Here is a 26,536-nt window from a genome sequence, read left to right on the forward strand (position 1 = left end):
GACTGGGCTTGCTGAATTCTTGGGCTGAACTCGCTGGGCTTGTCTTCGGATGGGCAGGAAATTCGCAGGCTTGTTAGACTGAATTTGATGGCTTCTTAGGCTGATCCACGAAGAAGCCGTGCCCGTGAAACTGAAGACTGTTGGGCTGAACTACTGCTGGCTTATGGGTTGAAGAGGTCAAACTATGGGCTGCCTGTTGGGCCGTTGAAACTCACTGGGCTAAGTAGGCGAAGGAAGAAAAATTTTGGGGCAGCTTCAGGCGTTGTTGTTCTGGAGTCAATGACCAGCTGAAGAAGTGGCTAGTTCAGTGGAATTGTTGACCAAGAGGAGACGATGCTGGCTACTGAGGAAGAATTTGTTGGAGGCTTCGAGTGGCTTGCTGGACAAGTGGCACGGCTGCTGGCGGAGAGGTGGAGCTACCAACCGTGGATGCTTCGCTCGGTTGATGGGCTGCCGTAGAGGAACGAAGCAAAGAGAGAGAGCGGCCGAGAGCTGGCTTGAGTGGGGGAATCTGCGGAAATGGAGCGAACAGTTTCGGACGTGTGGCAGTGGGAGGAGTGTTCGGTGGAGTGGAAAATGAAAGAAGCTGGCTGGTTGAGAAGAAAATGAAAGCAACGCAAAAGTAAAAGCGAAGCAGTTGGTTCGTCCAAGGGAGGGGGAGGTCAATGAGGCGTGCGACTGAAGCTTTGAATGGAGGGGGCAAAATTCTATAAAATCAATCCATTCCCTTGAATGGTTGGTCCCCCCAAAGCCCACACACAAATATCTAATGTTCCCAATTACTTTCTTCCACTAGTATCCCATAAAGAATCCAAATTGAAGCAAAAATGCAACCCTCATAATAGCATACGAATTTCTTCAATTTTGATCTTCAATTTCTTTATCAAATTCCTCAATTTGATGTCCAATTTCGTCGAACAAAATGCCCATACCATTTTTGTAAGTCCCCATCATTAAATAGCTCGGCTTAGAAGTTCAAATTTCCTTTAATTGAGCCCATCCGAATTTCCACTAATTTTTTGCAATGTCCGAACGATTTTCTGTAAAAATTTCGGGATCTCCGAAAATTCTTCGGAGGATGAGTCGACATTCCTAAAATATATCGTGACATGAAAAAACTTTCAATTTCTGAAATCAGGTTTAAATTCGCGGTTAATTTCAATCTAACGTAATTTTAGCGTGACCTAGTCTACCGGGTAGTTTTTAGGAATTTTTAGTGCAATTAACCCGTGATTGATTTATCTCGAGTCGCACTGTACATCTTCGACACATTGGCGACCCTCAGTTGTCATGAAAATCTCGAGGTTTGAATTACAAGCACCGGGTACCAAAACTATAGAAAAATTAGTCTAATATCGCTCGACAAGTATTTTGCAATTGGGTGGAATCACCCACACCCTGATCATGTATCTCAGTCAATTCAACCTATCTCCAGTCTTTGATCGATTTCGATAGTGCCGTAATGACCCTTGCAGATCAACACGGTCGAGAAATCAATTCCTAGTCAAATTCTCAAGTCTATTGCATTAAAATTCCTTAATGGCTTCTCCAGATAGTCTAGTTATCTCGTAAGTGATCAGCTCAAAGAATAGCACTATCGACGTATCGATAAAAGGCCTAATTTATTTAATCGAAAATAAATTTTGAAAATTCAGGCTGTCACATTTAATTTACAGCAAAAACAAACTAAATTAACGATAATTCAACAAAAGACACAAAAACGAAAGTTCACTATGTTCCCAATTAGCTCATATGTACGATTGTTCTATTATCTTAATTTGTGCAAATTTTAAGTTTTAGGTGAGAATTCCTTCGAATTCTACCAACTTACAAACTCCTACTAGGAAAAATAATTACATGACCTCATGTAATTTCTACATTTTTCCATTAAAACAAAAAGCATTCAGAGCCCGGTCGCAATTTCTGCCTTATTTTTTATTGAATTTTCTCGTTTACCATTTGATATCAAGATCAAGAGTATGAAATATACACTGTTTGGATGTTTTTTCCTCGGAAATGCAATCTGAATCGTCGAAAACGAACCGAAGTGAAGAACAGGATCAAGGTCGTGTTCATTCGTACAGTTTTGGCCATTTTTTGGAATATCTATTCGGCCAAAATGAATTTCTAAATATATAGGGTGAAAGTACTCGTCAAGACAAGTCCAACGGTTCGTCGAGCGTCGACGAAGGATGTCGGACGCGCCCACATGCGCGGCCAGAAGCCACGGCGTGTGGGCACCACGCACTCAACACACTGGGAATGCCAACACATGAGCGTCACGCGCGCGTCGGCAAACTAACGCATGCTGACGTCACCGCTGGCGGCAGTTGGCCGGCCAGCGACCCAACCCGACCCGACCGTTGACCGGTCAACGGGATGAACCGGTCAACGCGTCGAACCGGTCAACCGGTCAACGGGTCGAACCAGTCAACCAATCTGGTGGTCAAACCAGCCAAGAGCCATTTGGCTCGCTGGCGCGTGCGCTACATGCGCCGCACACTCAGGCAACGTGTGTGGGCGCGTGACAGCTCCGATTGGAGTGTGGTCGGTGGCGGTTGGTTCGTATGGATGTGTTTTACACCGTGGTATATTTATTTTATATTTTTGAGTTTTATAAATATATGAAAATGTGTAGGGAACCCTGAGTATGCATATTTTTGGGGTTTAAATATGTTGTTTATTCATTTTTTTTAGCTTGTATTTATTATGGTTTTGGAAATACAGTAGCTTGCCTGCATAAAAATGATATAATAGATGATGTGTGGAGCTTGGTTTGACGGTAGCATGTATATAGTTTAATATACTTGCAAGTTTCTAGTTCTAAGAAAATTCGAACAATGGTAGGAAATCCTTGTTTTTCTGTTACATGTTGAATTGCGGTATTGATTGTAGTCACAACATGATTGTTTTTTGTACGTTGGTTCAAATCATGCTATGCTTTTTGTGTTAATGGAAATATGCAGAAATTACATGAGGTCATGTAATTATTTTTCCTAGTGGGAGTTCAAGTATTTGAAAGGTTTTCAAGTATTTTAAAGAGAAAACAAAAGTGGTGACAAAATTCTTGTTTTTTGATTCATGATACTGGGTTTGATTTATATTTTTATTTCTTCTTCTACTATGTTCTAATTTTCTTTTGTTAGGGCTACGATGTAGCCTAACCATGATGATATAAATTTCATGATTTTTATGTTTTGCAATTAATTTCATTCGTGTGAGTTATATATTATTGTGTATAATGCTTTTGAGTGACTGACCACCACTTGAATAATCTAATGTGCATGTTTGAGCATGAGAAATGATAATATACAATTGCTCATTATAATATATAATCATGAATTAAACATGGATATAGATATACTGTGTTATTTGTATAACTTTCGGTGATAAAGTGATCCAAAAGACTCATTGTAAGCCGGGAATATTTATAGTTTTTAATGCACTTATGTTTATTTTAATTCATATAGAGATATAGTGAATTAATAAACTGAGTAAGTTTGTTATACCTAGAGATAAGATAGTAAATAGATTAAGAAATTCTGCTATCACATGTTTGATATCGTTCTTGTACCCATAATAATCTAAAATTCATATCTAGTGGTTATGGTGAAATTGGATGGTCTAACATATTTATCTTATTGATTTACTGTATTTAGTCTCCAAATTTTGTTTTTAATTTATTCTCAATTATATTTTGATCTGTTAGATAAATTTTAGAATTAACTATTTTAGTATTTAATTAGTTTATTAATCATCAATCTCCGTGGGACTCTTTCTTATCATTATATTACTTGTTCGACACGTTTATTTATGTTTAGAATTTTACGAATAGTGAGGAGTTGTTCACATGAGCTTGAGTATTCATTACTTAGATCTTGTAACTTTTGACAGATTCATCTAGTGAAATCCAGCCAATTAGCTGTCAGCATATAAGAGTGGACATAGGCTTGCAAAAGTCGAACCACTATAATCATTTGTATTCAATTTTCTATCCCTTACTCTCTTTATTTTACCTATAATAAGAGTTAATTGCACATCGGTAAAATCTGACACTTAATTGGGTTGTGGTCAGACATCATTCTTTTGCCATAGCCTTTTAAATTTATTTTATTCCACATTATCACCTATTCACCCCCATTTAGGTGATCAATCTAGCCCTAACATAGTCAAGCGTAGCTCATACAGTAATATTGACATTTTTATATGTGCTATAATATAGTCTTGTTTTTTCTTCTTCGTTTTTTCCTCAAATGAATTTATTATAATGTGATTGATTTTTTAACAAATTGAATTTCAAAGTTAAATACATAAAGGTTTGCTTTTGATATTCATGAACAAAGAAAAGAAGGATTATTGATTGTTCAATATTGCTAAGGGTGCATTTGTTTTGCGAAAACTTAATGATATTCTAGGAATATAATTAGTTTTCCATTATTTAGTGATGTGTGATCGAAAATATTTTTTGATATCTGGATCTTACTGAAAAAAAAAAATTCGATCTCGTGACTTTATCTTAGAAAAATTTTAAAAAAATTATTTAAAAAATCGATTTTTTAAATATTTTTCTCTTTTTATTTTTTTCTTTTTAAAAAAGTTAGAATTTTTATTTATTTTTTCTTTTGTTTTTCCTCCTTCCTCCATTGCGATTAGCAAACAACGATCCTGGGCGAGCTCGAGCTCACCCACCTTGGGCAAGCTCAAAGCTTAGTCGGTCTCGGCAAGCTTAAAGTCACATGAGGCCAGTAGGCTTGAGCTCATCAGCCTCAGGCGAGCTCTAGGCTTAGCTGGAGTTTCGCCAGATCTCAGCGTGCTTGAGTCTTGCCATATCTAGTGAGCTCAAGGCAAGTTAGAGCTTGCTAGACATGGTGAGGTCGGGCCTCACACAACGCCGACGACAGGATCGAGGCTTGGCCAAGGCTGGTGAGGTCGCCCCTCACTGGCTAGGCCTGTAGCTTGTCACCGGCCATCATCGAGGCTAGCGACCAATGGAGGAGGGAGAAGGAAAAGGCAACTGGCAAATGAGGGAAAAGGAAAAAGAAATAAAGAAATAAAATATTATAAAATTTGAGAGAAGTAATTCTAAAAAGCGTTTTTCACCTCCTTAGAATTAGGAATTCACTTTCCTAAATTTATGCATGAATATTTTTGTTAACTGGAAAGACTTTTCAATTGACTAGTTACTTTCCGCGAACCAAACGAGTGAAAGTATGGAAAATCAATTTCTAAAAACACTTTCCCTCGAACATTGCACCCTAAGAAATTTGTAATTAGATAAAATTGAAACTTTTCATTAACCAGCAACTCCGACCAACTTTAAAAAAAATAAATAAAAATAGAAGGAGAATCAAGCTAAATTCCTAAGCATGCAACGCCATAATTTTCCGATTCACCACCCCATCATCTCCATTCTCCACAGTGCTTCCCACCAAGATGCCCATACTGCTCAGATTCTCTCCATGGCAACCCCATTATTGTACGTTTAGCTTCTCCAGTCACTACGTTGGTCATGGCTACGTCCATCACGAGTCTGAGCCCAGGTGAAGAGGCTCTGGTTCACAAGGATTCTGTCGTAATAGTTCATCTCCATCAAAGCCGTTAATATATTGCACATAGAGTTTAGGACAAGGAGAATATTTAAACAAAAGTTACAGACATGTCACCTGATTAATGAGACAAATTTTAATTTATGAATAATGAACGTATCTTACATAATTTTTTTTTTTTTTTTTTTTGGTAAAGAACGTATCTTACATAATTCATATCTCTAAACTCGTTAAAATGCATTTAGACACGGATCTCGTTATTTACATAAAGCTATTTATCGAACATATTCTAGAGGTAATATTATCCGGCACATTATATAACAAGATAGAGTTGTTTGATTAATTTAATTCATAAGATATTACATTGACATTAACCAATGAATAATCAACTTTACTTCTACATGGGAGGGCACCTGTCTATGGGTGCAAGCTACGTGCACATTACGTGCCCGTGGCGTGTACAAATAACTTTTCTCAAACTTTATATGAATTGTTTTGTTTATTTTAAGTTGCACATGTATATTATCTATTTTCTTCGTTTTCTTGACCCGGAAATTCATGATAAAACGCTTCGTTCTATATACGCATTTGCTATCGTATTATTGACAATTAATAATTGGGATAACCATATAACTAATGAATGTCATAGGGAAATTCGATTAGATTTTCGCATAGATATTATTGTTTTCTTACAAATACAAGCATGAAGGCAAATGCAACATTCCTTATTCTATTTATTTTTGTTGGATCAATTTGATATATTTCTCGCTTTTGAAAAAGATAATTGGGATTGGAGTATAGTAAAAGTGCACCTATGGTAGTCAAAGACGATAAAGAAGAAAAGCTAATTAATGGTCATATTCGTTATTTGAATATCTCGCATCTCTGTAATTGTATTTATATTTCAATTTTAACGAATACAAGCAACAAAATACATAAAATATAGAGTCAAAAAATCTTTTGACCTTGCACAGTATTAATGTTCTCTCAGTTAAGCCATTAATGACCCTGCACTTTGCTCGAATCTCCTCAATACTTCCAGTCAAGTCAACAATTTTACCCATCTTCACCATTGTAGCAGCAAAATTGTTCTTTCAAATGAATGGATTTCTTGCATTTTGAATAGCTTGGTTTGCAATTGCAGAGTTTGTGAGGAGTATCTGGTCACATGTGAAGAAGCCTCGATTCGGAGGTATGCCCTGATAATAACTTGTATCCGTCATGTTCAGGCTAGGGGTTCCACTGGAACAGCTAGCTTCAGATTACGGTAAGTCTGCAAACAGGTGTCCAGCCAAAAATTCCTATACGGTGAGATTAGGGTTAGTCTGCAAATGGAAAGCTAATTAGTCCAGACTACGCAGATCGGGCTCCATATATATGTTCATACACTTTGGTGTTGAACTTAGTTTTTCAATAGTACAAAGTAAAGTTCTTGTATAAATACCCCTGACTTCATTCAAGTGCAACACACTACGTGCCCAGCCATCGAGCTTGTGCTTCTTCTTTATCCTTCTTCATCTTCTTCTTCTTCACTGAAACTTAACTCCAAGCGATGGCTTGGGAGAGCTCTTCTGTCAATCCCGCCTTCTTATTGTTACTCCGTTTCCTTAGCGGAACAGCCTCTGCTGAGCTGTCCAGTACTTTATACTCCACATCCTGCCCCAGCGCCCTCGACACCATTAAATGCGGCATGAGCTCCGTGGTCTCGAGCAAGGCGCGCATGGGTGTGCCGCTGCTCCGCCTTTGCTTCCACGATTGCTTCATCAATGCAAGCCTCTCTGCTCTGAGTCTCCCCTCTCTTTCCGATTGATTTTTACCTTTGTTTTTCTCTTTAATTCAAGCTGCGTGCAAGCGTGCATGCATGATGCATCTTCGTGCTTGTGCGAGTGAAGCATTCCAACCAACCACGTTGTCAAAAGAATTATTAGATTCGCGTCTACACAAGTTAGGTAGGAGGTTCACATATTGAATTAGTTGAGTCTGATACTTTTTGGTGTTTTGCGGTGCCATGCATTTTTGTGAGTTTATTATATTATTAATCGATTTTGTTTGTTATAACAAAATATTTTTTTTGGTAAATGAAAAAAACTTTTTCATGAGTATCGTTAGTATACGCTGCCGGTGTAAAAATGGTTTTTTACAAACGGGCTTATCCACCCTTAATTTGGCTGTTAGTGAGGGATTTGGAATCTTCAAATCATGGATAAGAATGGTTACGTAAAGTTTTCTTTACACCGATAGTGCACGCTTTAATTTTCTTATATTACAAAAAACAATGCGGTTGATCAGATGTATATGTGATTAACTACCTGGTTTAAATCCAATGAACTCGATGAATTGGATCACATAAAGTCCTGAACGTTGGAGCTTAAAAATGATATTTTATGGTAAATTATCATTTTTAATGAAATATGTTAATCAAATGGTACTCTAAAATCTTATTAGATCTTTGAACAAGCGAATCGCGCCTTGTGCATGGCCTCACTAGTTTGCTTCCACACAAATTTAGAGTGTCAATCTAAATAAACCAATCAATTTAGTGTACCTACTTTGTTACCCTCTTCATCTTCTTTGTGCATAATTTTAGAGTAGTCTATATCCTAATGAGGGGTAAGTATATTAAAAGTACCAAAAGCTGTATACAGCGCTCACTTTAGTGCCAAAAATTTTCGCCGGCTCACTTAAATGCCAAATCAGAAAAAAAAAAAAAAAAAAAAAAAAAACGATCATCTAAGTTCCAACGAAGAGAAATTCCAACCAAATTGATTACGTCTCATTTATAATTAAAATTTTAATATGACTTGACAAATTTTTTAAAAACTCCAATCCATGTGGCATTTTCACGTGGCATGCTTGGCAATGAAGTGATGGCTTTTTAATAACAACTAGTTCTAAAGTGATCACTTTAAACAAAATTTAGCATTTAAATTATCACTATTTACAAATTTTGAACGATGTCGTTTATGTGTTATATGCTGACTAGGCACGTTGGCGAGCCACGTAGGACTGAGAAATTAATAAAACGCAATCACATCGGATTTCTGGTAACCCAAACCAGAATTGACACTTAAAAGTTTTTTTTTTTTTAAAAAGTAGCACTTAAGTGATCCAATAAAACTTTTAACACTAAAGTGAGTATTGTACACAACTTTTGACACTTTTAGTATATTTATCCCTCCTAATGGAGCTTTCTCCATCAAACATGTCTCTATTTCAATCTCAACATTCAAAGCCCGATCGGGCTTTTATGGATGCATTGTTCCTTCAGAGAAAACACGAAGCAAAGTCGTAAGGCACGAGAAAAATTGGAGAACTTCCTATTTAATGTCACCCCGTCAAAACTGGTGTCTCTAGGCGTTCATGATGGGGACAAAAAGGTGGAAAAGGATAGGGGAAAAATTCAATGTCCGTACTCGATTTTCAGGAAAAATTATAGCCTTTAACCCGTTTGCAACCATTGAATTTAATGGACTCCAATCCCATCGATTTTCTATTTAGAAGGACTAATGTGTGGCATAGATGACACGGGTTGATTTTATTGGAGTACACCGCAAACTTCGCTAAGAAGAAGAATGTTAGCCCGAATGCCAATTCTATACAGGTATTCGAGGTGATTGATATGATCAAGTCCCAACTAGAGAGCACGTGCCCCAGGGTCGTATCCTGTGCCAACACATTGGTTGTTACTGCATGAGATTCCATTGTTGCCTTAAGTGCACATTTTCTTCTCAATTCTAGTGATCAATTGTGAGGAGAAAAAAATCACATGTTGTGTTCTCCATGCTATATTAATACTAACACATATGTATTTATTTTTTACTTAATTTTTAGTTAGGTGGCCCGAATTGGACAGTCTCACTTGGAAGAAGAGACTCAACCGGCGCAAGCCAAAGTGCTGCTATTAGCAACATTCCTGCCCCAAGTTTGAACCTCAGCGACCTCATCTCTTCCTTCTCTAGCAAAGGCTTCACCGTCAAAGAAATGGCGGCACTCTTAGGTCATTGTCTTTATTTTTTTCACCTATTAAAAAAGAATTTATGATAATGCTCGATCAATATACTGAGAACAATTTACAAAACATTGTTTGATTGTTTGTTAACAAAATCGCATACGATAGGTCAAGCCTGATGCTTGACTTTCCGGGCCCAACTTTATGATAATCAACACCGCATATGCAACATCACTGAAAGCAAACTGTCCGAGCTCTGTAGGCGACGACAACCCCTCTCCTCTTGACGCCACGAGCCCGACGTCCATCGACAATGCCTTCTCAAGAACTTGCAAATCCAAAAGGATCTTCTCAACTCGGACTAGTAAATGTTCAGTGGTGGTGCCATAGACTTTCAAGGGAATGCTTATAGCAGCAATTCGGCAACTTTCATGACAGATTTTTCTAACGCTATGGTGAAGATGGGAAACCTCAACCCGCTCACCGGCTCAAGCAGTCAAATTAGGAAGAACTATGGAAAAGTCAACTCATGTTCGTTCTAAGTTTTACTTTGCATCTCTTATGTCCTCAAGTTTATTTCGATAATAAAAGGTTCACCTTATTGTCTGTCTTGGATGACTGATCCAATTTGATATCTTTCTCTCTCTCGAAAAAGAGGATTGGGATTGGAGTATAGTGAAAGTGCACATCTGGTAGTCAAAGATAATAAAGAAGAAAAACTAATTGATGGTTACATTCATTATTTGAATATCTCACGACTTTGTAATTGTATTTATTTTTTGTCTTTAACAAATACAAGCAACAAAATGCATAAAATATAGAGGCAGCAACCATTTTTAGCCTTGCATAGTATTAATGTTCTTTCAATTAGCTATTGATGACCCTGCAATTCGCTCGAATCTCCCCGGCACTTCCAGTCAAGACACCGATTTTACCCATCTTCACCATTGCAGCGGCAAAATTACTCTTCCAAATGGATGGAATTCTTGCATTTTGAGTGACTTGGTTTGCAGTTGCAGAGTTTGTGAGGAGTGTTTGGTCTGATGTGAACAAGCCTCGATTCGCAAGTATGCCCTGATAATAGCTTGTATCCATCATGTTCGGGCTAGGGGGGTCCATTGGAACAACTAGGGTCGGATCATTGCCTTGTGGACACTGTTGCTTCAACATGGATGCATATGTAGGGTCCAAGCTTGGGTCCTGGTTCACAGTTGTATTGAAGCTGTACAGTCTATTGTTGAAGGAAGTGCAGTGAGACCGACCGATCGTATGCGCTCCTGTGACACGCATGAAGCAAGTTTTTTTTTTAATGTAAATATTCCTTTTTCTGATTATGAAATTGGGGAGGAGTCAATAATGTAAGTTGCCTACAACACATAATGGGCCAAGTATTACAGAAATCTAGGACCCCAGTTTCAAAAAAAGAATAGTATCATGTATGATTTTTTCCTTTATATTCGTCCCTGTGAGCATTTTTTTCCTCTATTGTTACTCTTTCCTACATGATCTTGATGTTCTATTCTTTATCTGGACTTCTTCTTCTTTTTTTTGATCGGATTCTTTATCTGGACTTAAATAGCCACATTTCATAGATTGCTGCTCTAAGTGAAGAGTTACCGGAGAGTGTGACCATTTCTTCTTGAGTGAAACCCTTGTTGGCAAACAATTGTGTGAGTTGATCGACATTGAAAGACGGGGGAGGTAAGTTTGTAGTCTCTGAAGCTAAAGAGACTCTACCATCTCTTCTTCCTGCAGGAACATCGTACCCAAAGCCTCCCGCCTACAAAAAGAAAACAGAACGCCTCATGTTTATTAGTATGATGAACTTATGCTCAAGTTGGTAAATATACAGAGTTAAGGGGTTTGCGGGATTACCTTCTCCACACTATCTCTTGCTGCAAAGGCTAGTATGTCAGCACAGGAAACAACTCCTTTGCACATAGCTTCGAGCCTAGCCTTGGCACTGTCAATTACTTCGAATCCTCTGAGACTAGGATTGTTGGCTGGAGAATCCTTTTCGGCTGTGTTTGACGGAGTGGAGTCAATGAGCACGGAACCTTCACAACCCTAAGATGGATCAAAGCACGCAATGTTTCTTAAAATTCACAAATGAAATCCATTCCTGAAACAGAGCTAAGGTACTTCTGTGAGGGTCATTGAGTTTACAAGGAGCATAATTAAACAAGTTTTACAGCATGGCGCATGATTAATGAGACAGCTTTGGTAGATGAATAATGAACATATCAGATACAATTGAAATCTCTAAACTTGTTAAATGCATTTAGGCACATCTAGTTAAGCAATTAACTTTTAATAAATGTATCATATTCCAATTCGAATGTGCAATATAATTAGTAGACATATCATATCTATTAATTAGGTCATGATAGTTCCGTTAAATTAATCGAAGGATACTTCATTGACATAAAAGCTTGTAGTAGTCAATTAATGTTCTACATATGAGGCCCGCACGTGCATATGGCATGTGAGTAGCGCAAATTGCAATGAATTAATGAACTCTTAGTTGACACATTATTCTGCATACAAAAATGCAACCAAAGGAAAAAGGAAAGGAAATTAGTCGACGCTTTTAGTTGACCTTGATGAAAACATTAATTGCAATTAGAGCTACAACAAAAGATGGGATAGTGTCATTGGTTTTCACTCACCCTAACAAAGCAGTCATGAAAGTGCATCCTCACAAGGCCAGCAGCCAAACCCTTGTCCTTGATGAAAGCTTTTCTGACCTCATCCTTAACGATGAACTCGGCCAACCTGCACGAGTCCTTATAGAACCCAACTTGAAGCTGAGACTCGACGCATCGAGACAGTGAGACCAGGACCAAAGCGATACATACAAGAAGCTTCTTTATCTAGAAGAACTACGCGATTCTTGATTCTTCACCCGAAATCAAACGTTTCTTTGAACTGGATTGAAGCTTTGTGTTGCATGCACCTTGCAAAACCCCACCATATATATAGCACAAGCATCCCAATGTATCTACTTATTGAGATATACCATCTATTACACGTAACTAGAAGTTAAAATTTTTATTTGCCCACTTGCGAACAACCGAGAGGGTAGTGACATGATCGATCAAAGCGCTTTTGCATTACAGTGAGAGACGTGGAAGATGTAGGAAACGGACAACCGGGGTCGGTTGGATCACTGGCATCACTTTTGCTATTATAATATCTCTTTCTCATAATATTTCTTTTCGTGAAGGCCCACGATCAGGATTTACACGGGAAATCTGGGTCCGAAACAAGGACCGAAAAAAAAGGAAATGAAATCTTTGTTGACTTGGGGGGGGATGGGATGTTTAGCTGGAGGCAAGTTCCGATTCTGCAAATATAATATAGGCCCCATTCGCGAACGACAGAAATTTGGGTGTGCAGTTTCCACGTTGTCTTTTTCCTGCTTTTGGCGTTGCTCGGCTAGGCAAATCGACGGATGCCGACTACAGTTCAGCGAAGTGCATCGACACGAGAGGATGAGCCAGTGCCATTTCGAATCAATGAACTTGCACGTAGCTCGAGATTCCGCCGAAGAATATGCTGCGAAACCGGGCGCACGGACATTGGTCCATGTACATATGTCGCCCCTCTCTCGGGTCGTGGCCGATTGTTCTTGGCCTTTGCTCTCAACATTGTTAATGTTAAAGACGTAGGAGGGAAGTCACCAAATCGAACGGAATAATAACTAATCTGGTCCATCATTTTGACTTTCCATGACGGTGGGGTATGTTCGGCACGTCATTTGCTTTCGGCAGAACTCCGCGCATTACATGTTAGGCACACTTCGAGGTGATCGTGTACCCCGCCATATCTACCGGAAATCCCGGAAATGCAATGGTGAAACTTAAAATAAGCAGCCGTTTGGATGGACGTTGCATGTTCTCTATTGCAAGATGAAGATGCCGTAATCCATCGCCCTTATATTTTATGAAACTAGCTAGCATTATTTATTTTCTTTTATTAAACTGGAATTTTTGACTGGACTAAGTGCTAGAGAGAGAGAAAGGGAGGGAGGGAAAGAAAGGTCAACCTTTTGGGTAAGACAGTGCAATAGAAAACAAAGCTTTCGATCAAGTGGGGCTTTTGGGGTGGTTTGATTTCGGTCCGGCATGTTTTGTCCATTCTTAGCGAGTTCATCTTCCGCGTACTCACCAGAGTCACCACTGAAACAGTCGCTTCTTATCCATGCATTTTGGCACCTCGAAATTCAACTCAAATTTAGATCCGATTCTAAATTCATTGAACCGGTGCTCGGCTCTTGAAGTACTTTACGTGCTTGATCTTTTTGATTGATTCAACTCAATCAGAAAACCGTTGTTCTAATGAAGTCTTACCTTCGTTGACCCTAATTACTAGACAAAACAGGGTTAAGTGGGTTTGTATTGAAGTTATACTCCGGGAAAATGTAAGTCCGTTTTTATTTTTTATTTTTTTGGAGTATCATTCGATGCACTGCCAGTGTAGAAAAACTTTCACATACATACAGTTTAATAAGTAATGTCTTTGTAATTAGTTTTCTAACCAAATTCTTCCACATGATCGATCATCAGATGACGAATGTGCAACTTTACATTGACGGTGAACCCAATGAAAGTTCCGTTTTCTTCGACTGTTTTAGTGAATCGTAATGTAAATTTTGGAGAAATGACTCTTAAAACCATAGGGGAGGTGTTAGGATTAAGCACAGGTTCAAGCAGAGATGTGTCATTAAGTTAAACTTATACAAGTTCAACCGCAAATCAGAGAAACCAGGTTCAGATGGGATGAAGAGGCATGGCGAGATCATTGATGGTTAAAAGGAGAACCAAAGCTTTCACTCTTAGGGGCCACTGCTCACTGCACTTGGAGGCTTCATACCTCTGCTGACAAATCTCCTTCACCGCATAGCTCCCAGTCAGATGATGGAGAACCATTGGAGCAGCCTGCAAAATTCAAGTTTGCGGAACCACCAATGCACCGAGATTGGGTTGCTTCATCACCTTCAAGAATTACAGGTATGTCCTTCAAGGTCGACTTTTCATCAGCAGGATATGCAATCTGATGTCGAAAGGCAGGAGAACTACTGAAACTCGGCACATCAGCTTTCACTGCCAAGTTTGAAAAATAATCCTTCTTCAAAAAAGACTCGAGACAAGCAGGTTCCTTTGGCCTCGGTTGAATATTCACAGAGACCAAACTATCATCCCTTTGTCTCAGGATAGATAATCTCTCCATTACAGAAGCATCCGCATCGTCCATCCGTTTAGTTGGGAAATTCACAGGAAAATTTTCAGAGTTGCCTTCATTGAAACCACCTATGGGACATGCTCGGGTTGTTGATTTACCAGCTTCCTTGAGATTTTGAGATTTAGAGTCCTCAGGATTAAGACATTCCATGTCATCTCCAGCAGACATGGCGTTTGAGTTGAAGTCTCGATCCTTGAGGATAGTAAATCTGGCCACAACATCATTTGAGTTATGGCCCAATTTAGAATTCTCAGGACTGACACATTCCACCTTGTCTCCAGCAGAGATGGCATCTAACTTTAAGCTGCAGTCTTTCAAGATGGTAGATCTGGCCACAACATCATTTAGATCGGTACCTGCACTAAAGGCAGGGAAACACTGGGTAGTGGTGTTTTGGGTCACATGACCCCTAGCCCGAAGGCCCAATTTGTCATCACCCCGGGAATAGGAGGAGGGATTCAAACTCAATAACTTCTCCATATCCCACGAGTTGTCAGATGAATCTGCAACCAAATAAATTTGGTGAATATGACGTTGGGAAAAGGTAACAATCATTATCAGGTCAGTCTACAACCACCTCTTTGAAAGGTCTCGAGCCTCTCCATCTCCGTCTTCACACGCTTAAAGCAAGACTTGAACTTCATGGAACATAATGTAGCCTCTGCCCCAAGCCATAAATTCTTAAACAATTGAACTTGCGGATTCGGTTCCACCTCGTCATCAAGGTTATCTATAAGGATTTTCTTAATGGCCTAAAAAGATCAAGCAGAAAAAGGAGTTTGGCTATTATTTGAAAGGGAAAATATGAAATTAACATCACCAGCCACAAAAGATACAGTAATTAAAACTTATCACTGCACTTTTAAATAGAAGAAATATACCCACAAACGAGTACCTGAGTCATTTTATCATTGCCGTCAAGATCATCACTAGCAACAAGCACTGAATCAACTTTATTTGGATCACCTTGCACAAGATAACGTTTTCTCTCCTCGGAGAAGTGCGGAAGAGTGGACTGACCCTGATCATTAGCCTGTACGCTCCTCATCTGTGGCTCTTCTGATCTCACACTCTGCTCCATTAACATATTATACAGCTTAGCGTTCTTCTAAAAAGAGAAGCATTAAGATCTCGACAAAAATTTATGAAATTGCTTATGCCAAAAGAAGCCTTTCAACAACTCAATCCTTACCCCGAAATAAGGTATTTCTATGGAAGATGCCTATTATGGAGGACACTGATTAGCTTCCAAGCACATAATTTCATATTAATAGGAGAAACTGCTTCAATGTTATACCGCTTAGCATAGTTTTAAAAAGGAAGCATTGAGATCTTTAACAAAAATCTGCGGAATGCTATTTCCGAAAGAAAAGAAGGTATATCTGAGGAAGCTGCCTATTATGATGGCAGTGATTAACTCCAAACACATAAATTCAATATTGACTGGAGAACTGCTCCAGTCAGAAATTTCATAAGTCGTCTATGCAAGTACCTTTACTTGAGCACTCGACTTTCCAAAAAGTTGGGCTGGAAGAGTTGGTGAAGATGGTAATTGTTGCCTTTCAGTACCTCGCTGGAATTGTTTCAGAGATGCGCTGAGGTTATGTAATACACTTTTAAGGATATCATAGTCCTCATCCTTTAAGTCCCATGGTCCATTGGAGCTCTGAAAGAGAAACAATTCTGACAAACTGTGCATTGCTTTGACCACCAAATGGGCCTGTTCTGTTGGCACTGATTCTGTCCCATGCAATCTGCTAAGTACAGTAGAAGCCCTTCCAAGAGAATGAGATGAAGTCGGTGAACTAAAACCATGCTTCATACTCGTGAAGGACTCTCCAGATAAGCTATTGAATGAGGAGTTAATCATACTGTTCCTCAGTTTTGACACGTCATCCATTAATTGCTGCCCTTTCTCAGGTGCAGATTTTCCTACTTCATAGCTGCATTGCATTGGCCAGTGAGGTTCAAAGAGACGATAATCTGTTGACAAATCAGACTGGACATTTCTTTTACTTCGCTCATGGATAACATCAGATGAATAAGTCTGATGGAGACAGCTTGATCTGGAATGGCAAGAATCAACACGCATAGCGTTATCCAACCTCTTGTTTGATTTATTAGCAATTGCATGCTGCCCCAGATAAAGTGATGAATTGGAAAAACGATTTCTCTCGCTCAGTAAATCGCATGAGTCAAAGTTTACATCAGAAACTCTATGTCCAAATATTGTTCTACATTGTGGATCCAACACATCATCAGCAAAATCCTTCTTCTTTGAACCATCATCATCTCTTTCTGACCATGATTTCTCCAATAGATCATCACCTCTCTTAAGGTGGTATCTGACCCGTGTTGCCTCAAACTGAAGTTTCTTTTCACAGTTCTGCACAGAATGAGGCTCTTCTATACTGCAGAGAGTACCTCTGCCGGACTCCTTATTAGCTGCAGCAATGCCACGATTAGCGACTCCCCGAAAACCACCAGGGCTGGTCCCATTAGCAGATGGTCTGATTGCAAGTATGGGGAAAGAATGAGAAACAGAATTTCCTTCAGAAATGCCGGAATGATGCTGCGATATGTTAGTGGTTTGCATTGGAACACCCCCACTGTCTGAACCTAACCCCAATGATGATGCCGGATGATGTCCTTCTGATACAAACACATCGATGTCATCGGAAGCTTCTGCAAAAATGAAAATTGTTTAGCTGGACACTCTCCTAGCAAGTAAAAGGGAAAGGGAAAAAATCTGGATTCAATCCCTCAAAAGAGTTTGCAGACATCAATGACTGCTTTAGACATTATAGGCAGAATGACAGGAGGGAAACAAGTGGAAACAAGCAAATGATCAGTGCACTCCAGTCCAATTTTGTTCCAAAGTCAGATAACACCTGTTTCGGAAGCCATAGGCATAATGACATAAGATAAGGAGATGACAATTTTAGCGGTATAACAGAGAAATTCCACATAGACAGCATCCATCATTTCACCGAAAGTGACTACACCTAATCTGGTCCAACATCGGCAAGCTCTCCTGACGCTTAACTTCTAGATTAGATTACCTGGAGATGGAGCCAAAGGAAGAATTAAATGGCAGATTTCTCTCCGATGAATCTAATTCAAACAAGACACGAAAAGTTGAAATTTTGACCGTAATAGCAAAATCCAAAACAAGCAAACAAACCGAAGGAGAAGGCGGAAACACGATGAACTATAAATATCGCGCGTTGGACACCACCCGACTGCTCTTGCATTCCTCAGATGGCAATATCTTGCCATTTTCAGTTGCTTTCATATCGAAAATACCGAATATCCATTTCCACATGGCAAACACGAGACAGCGAATGCAAAGAGCTACCATTAAACAGAATTTAGCGCGACATCGACACAGCCTCAAAACACTTTCGCCGAGGAAAAGCAAACTACCTTCGTCCGTCTCCGTTCCCGACGAGGGCAAGTCGGCCTCTCTTATCCATTCTAACCAGTAGCTGTCCAACGATGCCCCCTGCCCACCTCGCGCTCCATCATCCATCTTGTCACTACCGCAGCAAGATTAAGGACGCAACACTCGAATCGACCGACCTCGACCTCGCAGGGCGCTCTCGCGATGGACAAATTCGCTCCCCCGCCCCAGCACGAGCAGACCGCCTGATCACGAGCGCGTCGATCGGTAGCTCCCCTCCCGGGACTTCCCTTCCAGGATACGATCAGGCGTCACTGAAATTTAAACGACCGCGCCATCAGCAAATCAAAACCAAAAAAAAAAAAACCCTGGCGATCCGAGAATCTACTCGCCGGCAAAAACTCCACGCACTCGACGGAACTCTCGATCGGAGTCGCGAACCGACAGAGTGACTCGGACAGCTAACCTAGGCAGGACTTCGAATTAAGCCCGGACGATCGCGCCCGCTCGATTCGAAACGGAAGAGACAGCTCGGTCACGATCGGAACCGACGCCGACGGAAAAGCAAGTTCGGGGAGAGCGCATCGCATCGCGCGAGGTTCAGTTCAGCGGAGGCGCGCGCCAATCGGGTTACCGAATCGGTCGCGAACGGAGAGACGCGCAGAGATCGCACCTTGAACGGAGCCGAGCCGGACCGGACCGGACCAGGAGCATCGGAAGCAGAGCCGCCGGCAGTCCGAGCTTTTCCCGACGCCGCCGTTCGAGGAAAACGAGGACGAAGATGTCTTCGTGTCCTCGATGAGATATTCGTGATCTTGTTACTCTTACCTTTCGGTCCAGATTTTTCATTTAGGTGGGGCTCCTCGCACGTGTTTAATGTTGCCGTCTCTTTGTTATGAATGTAGTAGTGTGTATCTAAGCCTACCATGTCTCAATCTCTGGTAGGCAACTCTTGTTAAAATTGAAATGGACAACACAACAAAATTCTTTCTGTTAAAAAAAGTACTTGTCGCATAGATCACAATGATTAGTAACGTAAATCGTCGAATAATTAACATCTTGTGTATGCTGTAACGACTGGGAGAATGGTAAGAATTCGAATAATGTGGAACAAAATAATCTCTATTTTTATACAAATCTAATAAGAAACGATACAGTGTAGCAAAATAAATATCAAGCATGCAAATACAATGGCATTTATTTTTACTTGGAAAACCTTCTTAATATAAGAAAATAAAAAATCACGAAACTAAAGTCCACCCAAAATCTTCACTGCTAACAAAATTCCAGCTTAATCGGATCACGAATCAAACTCCAATGCTATCTTGATGAAAATCATGTATTGCCCTCAACTAAGATTTTCTGTTTTCTTTTTATTTTTTATTACCACATCTCAATTTACGCTCTTTGCAACTATTACATAAAAAAAAAAAAATAATAAACCATAACTTATCATATGGCTCAAACCCTTTGACTACGTTTGGCAATCAGAATAAAATTCGGGATAGGATATGATTTATCTTATCTTACGTTTGATCTTTCATTTCGAACAGGATAAAATCGGATATAAGAGGAATATAGACAAAATAAAATTATCCATGAGGAGGTAGGATAAATGTAGATAGGATTTCTAATAATTATAATAGGAAAATTATTTTTCTCGAATAACAAATTTATTAAATTAACAAAATTGAAATTATATTTCAATATATATAATATTTGAATTCTAATTTAAGAAATAAAAATATAAAATAAAATAAAATTTTTAATTAATATTATTTTAATTTATATATTCAACTTTAATTCTATCTTATAATAAATATTCAATCTATATATTAAATATTTATATTTATTATATATTTTAGGTATTTTTGTATTTTTGGTGTGTTAATACAATTTACTAAATAATAAAATTTTATTAAAGAATGATGAAAGGGGACAAAAGAAATAATAAAGAAAATAATATAAAAAAGAGGAAAAATAAAATAAAAATAAATTAAGAAATAGTGTTACAAGAAATTTTCACCATCTCTCGTTTAAGAACATTTAGATTCATTTATAATGATATGCCATTTATATATATACATACACATACACATGATATGATGTGAATATATTTGATTTTAATATTGTGATTCACTAAACAATGGACAAGATATAAAGAAAAATCATAGGATTAGTGAACTCTTCTTTACATAAAAGTGAACTTAGCTAGCAATTATATATATAAAGGGAGAGAGAGCATAAACATTCAAGCGATGGCCCTAGCAAGAGCTACCTAGCCTAGCTCGATTCATATTAGAATACGAGAATCATCCCATTCGGATCAAGCATCATAAATCAACTAATCTCTTAAAAGTTAATCCTCCTCTTCTTATTGGGTCACAATCGCTAAAACCCACATCAAATTTACCAACCATTTCCACCTTTTGGTTGCGGATGCGTAAGGTGTAAGCAACAATTTCAAAGTAGCGTTTTCATATCATAAAAGTAAGAACGAAGCTATGTGGGATTATTATTGCATACACCATCGGCGCACATAATTCCACAAGCGAGCTTCTCCATTATCGATTCAACGGTTGTAATTACCCGTGCTCTCACTGACTACCGCATTTAGAGAGAATCAAGCCACTCTTGTACGATATTTTTCTTCATTATAAGCGAGTGGCGCCACGTTAATCTAGGCCAATAAGCAAGATTTGCGGCGCAGATGGTAACCATCATTAAGGGGTTGGACATCATTAGGAGATGGAGCCTAATTCGAGCTTATCCGTCCTATACCTGGTACACGAATTGATGGCCAATTTGAAAAAACAGATGGACGAGGATGATGATAGATTTGTCACAACATGAGATTTCAATCCTCCCGGTCATCATTTTGGTTGTTGAATTTGCTGCGCCTGATAGCCTAGCTACTGCACTCGATCGGAATTAACTGAGCGTTTTTAATGTGATTTTTTTTATATTCAATTTTAGAATTGTTTTCTATTTGAAGAATGGGCTTTCGTTTGATATAAAGGAGGAAATTGTTCCGTTATAAATTTCTCGATTTCACAACATTAGTGCTAATTTTTTGTGTAAAATTTTAATATAATCGTTTGGAATACTAAAAATTACTGAATATATGATTGAACGTCCACTCTAGTGATTTTTAATAAAAATTGATCGAAATGGCCACTTTAGATAAAATCCAAAAGTTTATAATTAAAATCACATCTATACGATAAATTTATAATCAATTAGCTCATTTTTTTCGATACAAAATTTCTCAGATCCTTTAAAGTCAAAATAAACGAATATCTAAGGATGAATGATCAAGTCAAGTGGAATCGTGTAGATCTTTTTCGCAATTTCCAAAGTGAGAATATATATTGATGGGATGGTCAATAAAGAGATCTTTAATTAAAATGAAACGAGAAAAAGAAACGTCCCTTGGACGAAAAATATTCATTTCTTCAACAATCCATCCACCAGATATACCCAAAAAAAAAAAAAAAAAAAAAAAAAAGTTCACGAATATATACAGAAGAGAGTGCCAGAAAATTGAAATTCCACCGGCACAAAAAAAGAAAAAAATAAGATTAAACGAAAATAAAACGCTCCCAAAAATGAAGAACCAACCAATACAACTCGACACTTACACCAGACGAATGTACAAATTCAGAAATAAACGATGAAACTGGAAGCGTGCGGAGCCGGGGAGGATTCGTCGTCCGAGGAAGAGGAGGAGGACGACGCCAGGCGCAGGTTCCGGAGGCCGCCGCGCAAGCTCATCCCCGGCGGCATCAGCAGCTCCGTCAACCGCCTCACCGCCACCACGTACTCCTCCAGCAGACCCGCCACGACCACCGCCATCATCATCCTCGGCCGCTGCTCAAGAGCCCACGCAACGTCCCCTTCTCTGCTGCTGTTGCTGCTGCTGCTGCTGCTAATGTGCGCGGACGCTTGCGAATCCCAGAACGAAGGCGTGTCTTTTACGGGAGATCGAACGTTCGTGGTAAGCTTTTGGACGCGAGTATCACGCAAATATATATGTAGAGACTAGAGAGAGAGAGAGAGAGAGAGAGAGAGAGAGAGAGAGGCTTTTCAGTCTCGTCGGAGAGGAGAATCACGTCCTTGGGTTTACTTGTTCCAATTGGCTTCGCCTTTTTGCTTTTTGGAGCCGCTCCACGTTTTGGTTCCGCGTTCCTGGCTGCTCTTTTTCACCGATTCCCGTTAGATACTGACCGGTTGCCATTCAAAGTTCCGATTTTCTTACCAAAAAGGAAATAAAGATCCGATTCTCTCTTCGATTGACCATTCCTTACGCGGATTGTTCTCATCATGATAAAATACCAGAAAAGTCTTGACCGTATCTTCCATTACCATCAATTTAGTATTAAGTATCTCGATCGAACAAATTTAGTTTCAAACTTTTTAATAACTTGTCAATGTAATTCATTTGACCAATTTTGACAAGAGATCCAATTGTCCTACATGGGATAGTCAACGCTGATGGATATATTTTTAGAATTTTTAAGGGATAAAGATACAAATAATTCATGAACTTTGACCCTATGTGTAATGTAGTTCCTGAAATTTTAATTTGTTTAATGTGGTTCTTAAACTTTAATTTAATATACAATGTGATTCTGAAATTTTAATTTATTCAATATAGTTCTTGAACTTTTAATACATATCATGTAGTCTCTAAACTATATGAAAATATTTAATATATTCATTTCATTAATTTAAGATCAATGACAATATTAAATATTTTCATATAGTTAGGAGATCACATTGAGCATGTACTAAAAGCCTATGAATTATATTAAATAAATTAAAAATTCAAGGATCATATTAAATAAATTAAAAATTGAAAGGCCACATCAAAGTTCATAAATCATTTATATCAATTTCCCAAGTTTTTTTTTTTTTTTTACTTTTTCTTTCTTCTTTTCTTTCTTTCCCAACTATGGGTCAACAAGGTCACTAACCATATGTAAGGGCCAGTGACCATTGCTTGATCAAGGCGAGGGCGTCATGGCCCTTGCTAACCACAAGCGAGTGCATCTAGCCTTCACCTAAATCTAGGCAAGGGCCAACACCCTTGCTTGTTTGAGCCCTCCCTAAAACCCAAGCAAGGGCATCAAGCTGTCGTCCAAATCTAAGCGAGGTGTCACAGCTCTCGGCTAGATCTTGGTGGGGGCTAGAGAGAGTTGTGGCCTTCACCAGCTATCAAGTGAGGGCATCGAGCCCCTTGCCTAAACCCAGTGAGGACTTGATGCCCTTGCCTATGGTTGGCGACCTCACCGACCCAAGAGTCAAAAAAATATGAAGAAAGAATAGAATTTAAAAAAAAAAAATTGCAAAATTTGTCCATATAAGGAGCTTGGTATCTATGTTAGCAATTCCAACTAAAATTGATTGAACTACTACATTGATAAATAATCAAAAGGCTTAGGATCAAGTTAGTCTAATTAAAAGGTTTACGACTTAATTTACACCAATGTAATAAGTTTATAACTTTTTGGTACTTTACCCATCTTTGATTGCAACAAATGCTAAGTAAGAGAAGGAACTTGAAATTTCATGATAAAATTGAAGCTAAAAATGATCTTAAATCTTGGAGCTTGAATTGATATTCACATCGTAGAGCTCGATAAGCTCACTCTTTTAGCTTTATCTAGAACAAAAATTAAGAGTTATGGCTCTCGAATGCATTACAATGGGTCAACTTTAGCTTTACACTTGTACTTTTAATTATTAATTAGATGAACAATCCGTGAATATATTGGCAATCGCATCCATGTCAGAAGCAAATTACAAGATCCGATACGTAAGTTCGTGCTTCGACCTTGAAAATAAATAAATTCTACTTTTATTTCATTTGCAGGAAAACTATAGTAAGGCTAATTTAGGTAAGATCAGGGATAAGGCAATGGCAAGCATGTAATATCAACTTTAGTGGTTACACGTACAATTCCCCATGATCAAATAATGTCACCATTCAAAGTCTAACAGACAAAAACTATAATATTCCTTGAAATGAATTAGTAGTCTCTAGCTTGATCTCCTTTAGATATTTGTTCTCCTCTCGAATAATTGAAAAGCAAAGAAAATTAAATAAATACCCGCATTATCCATGCGGAGCATCAATCAATCATTTCGGTCAATTATCAATATAGTCCATGAAAAAGAATAGGCAAGCAAAACATACATGCACGGGACCTAACGGCACGATTATTTAGACCTTTTCAAATCAGTCAATTACATGAATTCCAATCTGAGGGTCAAATCATAGGCGTGATGAAGGTTTCGTGAGGGTCAATCGGGTGAGAAATTAAGGGCCGGGGGCCCTTTTTGGTTTAGATTGTTCAAAAAGAACGTGTTTGAAATTGGAAATCTAATCGGGCATGCGACGACCACTGTTCCACATCACGACTTGCTTGGCGCCTAACTCGATCATCGCACCACGTGCTACTGTTAAGTGCTAAAGACTGTTGAAAAGAGTGGAAATAACTGTACATAACCCCTCATCGCCGTCAAGAATTCCGGCTTGCGAATTTCCCTCCTCTTGATCCAGAGAATCGCAGTACTTGTTAGGTGGCCAACGACGAATCGATGGGGATTATCTTGACCAGTCTTGGACGTGCACTTTGTGCTGTTTATAATCTTGATTTTGCAGACTTCGACATTGTTTTTTTTTTTTTTTTCTCCAAATTGCTTTATAGCATGTTTAACTAAATTGATTTTCTAAAATTTGAGAATATCCATTTAAAATGACTTTTAATCTGTGATTCTTTACGTGTAGCATTTTAAAAATGGGCTTCTGCCCAAAAATGAACCTAAGAAATCTTTAAAGTTATACGTATATTCGTGCTCGAAAATATTTAAAGTTATCTCAAGATGTTCATGTCTTTTTAAAATTCGGAATGATTCTCTCTAATCTGGCGGAAAACCGACGGAGTAAGAGCTAATTTTGTGGATCAAGACATATACATGCTGAGACCCAAAAACTTGAGAGGCACGTTGGTTCAAATTTACATTCATTCTCATCGTCTTAGCAGCGGCAAGACAGGAATCGTTAAGTGCCCATTACCATGCAATTTAAGATTTTATAAGCATTGTATGGTTTGATGTGCTTTCAAATGGAATTGGATCTCGTGAAGATTCTCTTCCACGCTCTCCAGCTCAGAGACCCGGACTTGATCAGATGCTTAACGCTGCCGGCGCCCTCACAAGATTGCAAGCCATCTTCATCGGCTAAATCCGTGCCGCCGTGGTTGTCTTCCGGGTTCCAGAAACGAGATTCTTTTCTCTTGGCCTTCATGGTCTCCAGCACGTCGTATTTGTTGCAGATCCCCCACACCGTCACCTTCTGCTGGTTGTAGTCTACGTTCACCGAGTATATTCCTGCAACACCCATCGGCAATGATACGGATTAGGTGCTTGATTAGCTACGTTTCTAGAGCCAGAAAATGGTGGAAAAAGAGAGAAGTTGCAAGCACGAATTCGTTAACCCTAATGGGCCGAATCTTGTCAGGACGAGAATTCATTTTCTGTTTCCACCAAGAGAGCCCGTGGGCCACTTGGTGATTGGTGTGATGACTAAAGAAAAGCCTTTAGAAATTTACAGACACCGAAAGGTTTCTGCATGAAATCACAAGTTCCTTCTTTATCCGGTTGAAAAAGAAGATATAGAGTAAAGCGAAAACCCAAAGGCAGTCTAAGAAACCCAGCAGAGATCCGATAAATCGAAAACAGAGGTATATGTGCGTATATGGAAATTACCCTTTGTATGAGACAATGCCTTCTTGATCTTCCTCTCGCAACCGTAGGAATACAGAGGCACCATCATCTCCACGTACTGTGGCTCCACATTGGTTTTGTAAGCCGGAACGATCTGCATGTCTGCCATGATTTGATTTTTTAAACGTTTCTCTAGCCAACACTTCCTCCCCGACCTCTGCTGTCCTCGATAACGAAAGTGATTAGGCTGATCGCTGCGTTGCTCGTTCACGTCCTTATATAGTATCATCAGAATCATTTTTCAATTGAAAAGGGTCCTAGCTAATTATCTACTTTCTCGTATTCCTCTACTTTTTTTCTGGCTATTAATTTACAAATTCTCGAGGTTTCCTGTTTGTGCTTTGCTTTACTGTTGACGGCAGCTAGTGATCATTCGGCCCTTTGAGAGGTCGATGTTTAAAAAAAAAAAACTAGGGTTTGCTCGGTGGATCTGGAGGATACGTGGGATCGTGAGTTGGAGCAGTGTGACGCTGCGTCAGCCACAATCGGAAAGCGGAAGATTAATCCTTACTTTTTCTTAGTTTTCGACGTTTCCTTTAGCTTTTCCAGGTCGCATGTGGGATGTTTTTACTTACATTAAAGAAAGCGCCCCAGACTTTTGAC

General features: G+C 38.9%; 3 protein-coding genes across 6 annotated transcripts; all 3 read right to left on the reverse strand.

Moving 5' to 3' along the window:
- Positions 1 to 10,313: 10,313 nt before the first annotated feature.
- Positions 10,314 to 12,459, reverse strand: LOC104433988 (peroxidase 5). Its single transcript, XM_010046923.3, has 4 exons — positions 12,165 to 12,459; positions 11,371 to 11,562; positions 11,113 to 11,275; positions 10,314 to 10,772 (listed from the first exon to the last, which is right to left on the reverse strand). Exons 1-4 carry the CDS (start codon positions 12,189 to 12,191, stop codon positions 10,363 to 10,365), a joined length of 792 nt encoding a protein of 263 aa, XP_010045225.2. The 5' UTR covers positions 12,192 to 12,459; the 3' UTR covers positions 10,314 to 10,362.
- Positions 12,460 to 14,158: 1,699 nt separating this feature from the next.
- LOC104433997 lies at positions 14,159 to 18,987 on the reverse strand. 4 transcript variants are annotated; one of them, XM_010046935.3, is made up of 6 exons: positions 18,816 to 18,987; positions 18,166 to 18,456; positions 16,232 to 17,424; positions 15,635 to 15,811; positions 15,314 to 15,491; positions 14,159 to 15,242 (listed from the first exon to the last, which is right to left on the reverse strand). In XM_010046935.3, exons 2-6 carry the CDS (start codon positions 18,269 to 18,271, stop codon positions 14,365 to 14,367), a joined length of 2,532 nt encoding a protein of 843 aa, XP_010045237.2. In that variant the 5' UTR covers positions 18,272 to 18,456; positions 18,816 to 18,987; the 3' UTR covers positions 14,159 to 14,364. The 4 variants fall into 4 exon arrangements, with proteins under 4 accessions (XP_010045237.2, XP_010045261.2, XP_010045245.2 ...); XM_010046959.3 differs by having other exon boundaries at positions 15,317 to 15,491; positions 18,816 to 18,986; XM_010046943.3 differs by lacking the exon at positions 18,816 to 18,987 and adding an exon at positions 18,609 to 18,807.
- Positions 18,988 to 25,130: 6,143 nt separating this feature from the next.
- On the reverse strand, positions 25,131 to 26,106 carry LOC104434028 (heavy metal-associated isoprenylated plant protein 28). Its single transcript, XM_010046978.3, has 2 exons — positions 25,916 to 26,106; positions 25,131 to 25,537 (listed from the first exon to the last, which is right to left on the reverse strand). The coding sequence occupies exons 1-2, from the start codon at positions 26,040 to 26,042 to the stop codon at positions 25,269 to 25,271; spliced, it is 396 nt and encodes a 131-aa protein (XP_010045280.2). The 5' UTR covers positions 26,043 to 26,106; the 3' UTR covers positions 25,131 to 25,268.
- Positions 26,107 to 26,536: the final 430 nt, after the last annotated feature.

The sequence above is a fragment of the Eucalyptus grandis genome, chromosome 1 (genome assembly GCF_016545825.1).
Source record: "Eucalyptus grandis isolate ANBG69807.140 chromosome 1, ASM1654582v1, whole genome shotgun sequence".
NCBI lineage: Eukaryota > Viridiplantae > Streptophyta > Magnoliopsida > Myrtales > Myrtaceae > Eucalyptus > Eucalyptus grandis.